Source organism: Anarrhichthys ocellatus, unplaced genomic scaffold, assembly GCF_004355925.1.
Source record: "Anarrhichthys ocellatus isolate YVR2014 unplaced genomic scaffold, GSC_Weel_1.0 scaffold38, whole genome shotgun sequence".
In the NCBI taxonomy this organism is placed as follows: domain Eukaryota; kingdom Metazoa; phylum Chordata; class Actinopteri; order Perciformes; family Anarhichadidae; genus Anarrhichthys; species Anarrhichthys ocellatus.
In genome coordinates, this window is record NW_022280068.1 from 618,110 (window position 1) to 621,629 (window position 3,520).

Below are 3,520 nucleotides of genomic sequence, written 5' to 3' on the forward strand. Positions count from 1 at the left end.
ATACACACACACACACATACATACACACACACATACACACACATATATACATACACACACACACATACATACACACACATATATACATACACACACACACATACATACACACACATACACATACATACACACACATACATACACACACATACATACATACACACATACACACATACATACATACTACCCCCTGGCCAAACAAAATCAGTAACTGCTGCTTTAATATTCAGGAAAGAAAATTCCAGGTGGTTTTGGTTAAATATAAAAAAGTGAACATCTTGTGCTCCAAGTCAGTGTTCATTTTTTTTATCTAAGGCCAAGATCTTTCCATACCTTAACTAAGTGCTTGGATTTACCTAAACGCAACCATGACAAACACTAATTACTATTGATAGAACATGTAATCAGGGCAGCATAGGTTTTTCCCTCAAAATCTATTTTCTGTTGCAGATAAGCAGTATGGAAATGTCATTTGCCGGAGACAGGTTTGAAGGAGCACTGCTTTTCCAGTGCTTGTTGTCTGGATTTTGCCTTTGTACTAAAATGTACAAAAATGTGGGGAACATTTAGCCGCCATGTCTAGCCATTGAAATGACAGTTCCCGTTAGTGTCCACTCCAGTGTCTCTGCTGTTCGTTATATCCTGCTGAGAACGTAGCAATAATATGCTGTGCTGACAAGCTGTTGATGGCCTCAACAAGGAAATGCACTAATTGCAATGACTTTCACATTCTCCCAGCCTCTGTCCATATGTCCATTTTGAATTCTCCCTGTGGAGTCACAATATGTAACAGCAAAGTACTTTGACTATTAGAACTAGATGCCATGCTGGCACATGGCTTTTTTGACTTAGGGGAAGTTTCATTGACGAAAATCTGAAAAGTTTTTCAATTGAATCCTCACAGGAAAAAGGTGACATGCATTTTTCTCTTTTAGGGATGTGCACTCTTGCAAGAGTTCAGGCCAAAATGTCCATGGCCCATTTAGTCCTGAACACATCAGGTCCAATGTGCCATCTGTGTGTTTTTCTTTAGGAGGAGATGAAATCCCAGAAAGCACAGTAATGTGACAGGGGGAGAAATGTCCCAGCAATGTTTTGCGAGTGCAGAGCTGAACATAATTAGATCCCAGACATCCTCAGGGAGTTACCAAGCACACAGCTAATGTCATCAGGACTTGGCCTCTGCTAAGGCCAACAGTAACGTTAAAAAGCAGTTTGGATTAACCTTCTGATCTTCTGTTTTTAACAATACTGTAGATGGCAATGCGCTCTCAGAAATCCTGTTGGAAGTCAACTGATGCTGAACAAGATCAATGGTAGCAGCATGGGTCTATTGATGAAAATGGTTGGTTAACCATTTTATTTGCCATCAACATTTTTTATATATATTCATCGTCCCCAGAGGACGAATCCTACTGTCTATGTTTTCTCCTAACTTTTTCTTTATCGCCACCATTATTTTGATATGAGGCAAATATCCCCCTCCGGATTAATTGTACCGACTCTGGCAATAGCTTAATTATTCCTCTCGTGCCATCATCAGCCAGAGTGTTTTTTTCCCTCTACACCACAATGCTAATGGGTGCATATATGGCTATATGACCATGTGAGCATCCACTAGCAAGTATCAGCACGCTAAACTAATCTGGGAAACATGGTAAACATTACATCTGCTAAACATTAGCATGGTAGCACTGTCACTGCTAGGGTTAGCATTTACTTCAAAGCATCGCTGTCCACACAGTAGAAGAGGTAGCCCCTGCCATCAGTGTAAGAATGGGTGTGAATGGCATGTGGTGTAAAAGCGCTTTGAGTGGTCGGAAGACTAAGCGCTTTACAAGTACAGTCCATTTACTCTTTACCACTTTGCTTCTTCCTTTTTTAATAGCAAATTTAAATCAGACGAAGAATTGCTGCAAAAATGTCCTCGCGATTGGTGCCCGATTCCATATCAGCCAACTTAGTTCACTTGAAAATTGCAATAAACTGATTAACAATGAACTTACTTTTACTTGTGTTTGCCCACTGTTTCACGCAAGGTGGAAAATATGCAGCCATCTCTACAATTTCCACCGGTTTGGTGGTCCTTCCCCTTCTGCTACATAGCCACGTGGCAGAGACCAAATTGGATTTCCCATTAGACCTATATTGATGAGAACAGATTGTGTAACAGTTAGGGGGAACTGTGAGCAGCTTCTCCAAGGTAGTGTGGGTGAAAAGGCAGACAGGAGGGAGTTAGAATAAAGACAATCAGCACTGAAGGACCTTATTTGGGGTGTCTCTGCTTCTCCCGTTTTCATTAGAATGCAAAGCGGCGGCAGCAGTATGGGGCCCAGGAAGAGTTGGTGACACTGAGGGGGAAGGATAATAAAAGTGGCAAGAAGAAGAGGAAGCCAAGAATGTCTGTTGAGGATAAGGACGACATTGGAAATGACAAAAGTGGAAGCCTGTGATGTGGTGTCAACTGAATCGGAAATGGGTGAGACAGAAAGATAAAGACAGTGAAGGAGAAAAGTGAACTCAGAGAAAGAGGAAGTTGAGTTCATGATAACTATATTAGCTCTAGAAATATCTCGGTACAGCAATCAAATAATCATTTTATTGCAACATTGCGTAATGTGAAATAGGTGATGACAGATACGTGTATGTTTTCACTGTATTACAAAGTGGAAACATGTTTGCATTGGTGTTGCAATGTATTTCATCTAGCCTGTCTTTGAAGACTGGAGACAATAATGTAGAACAAAGGACTTTCCAAATGTTTTTTTTATTGTGCAACCTCAGGGCAGGATATTGGGAACAATTTCATCACTTTGGATTAAAAAAAAAAAAAAAACTTGAATTCAGCGACATACTGCAGCTACATGGGGTCTGATGAGTAGAGACACAGAAGCCTTTTTTTGTCAATGTAATGCACACTGCTCTTCTGGCATTCAAGCCCAAGGCAATGTTTAGTCATTTCATTAAAATGGAACACAAATGGATAGATATGTAGTTTTTGCTTCATTAGCCCCAAACTCTGCGGCCTTGCTAGTGCTAAAGATCCTGCCCTCACTCCAGAAAATGAATTGCAGCATGTAAGATTACTCTTGTAGCAAATATATGAATAAATGATGTCAAAATAGATGAGGGTGAGATTAATTATTACCTTCTTTTTTACACCCTACCTTAGTTTGGTATTCCTCTTTGGTTGCTGATCAATGAATGTTTTTGCAGATATTTTTATAAAGTCGCACATTAGCAGTACACTCTGTCATATGTTCCTGGAGCCAGTGAATTACCTTTGCAGTGCGATGCATGCAATAACCAACACATTCTCACTCTCAACTCGTCAAATGCAGCAGTTTGGTCAGTGATCCTATTCATCAAATTTTGAAGCTCCACGTACTCCTTGAGTACCAGATTTGCACATGCAAGTTTACACCCCTTACGAAATAAACTTTCCGTGTTGTATGTATGTATGTATATATATATATATATATATACACACACACACACACACACACACACACACACACAC

General features: G+C 40.0%; 1 protein-coding gene across 5 annotated transcripts in view; it reads left to right on the forward strand.

The window, feature by feature from the left end:
- Window positions 1-3,520, forward strand: part of sorcs3a (sortilin related VPS10 domain containing receptor 3a) — a 214,523-nt gene that overhangs the window by 42,082 nt on the left and 168,921 nt on the right. Inside the window, exon 1 of one of the 5 annotated variants that reach the window (XM_031867067.1) lies at window positions 1,826-2,479. The exons of the other annotated variants lie outside the window; for them this stretch is intronic. Coding sequence (XP_031722927.1) covers window positions 2,453-2,479 — 27 coding nt within the window. The 5' untranslated portion in view covers window positions 1,826-2,452. Of the gene's footprint in view, window positions 1-1,825; window positions 2,480-3,520 lie in introns of those variants that run through there. 5 annotated transcript variants of the gene reach the window in all.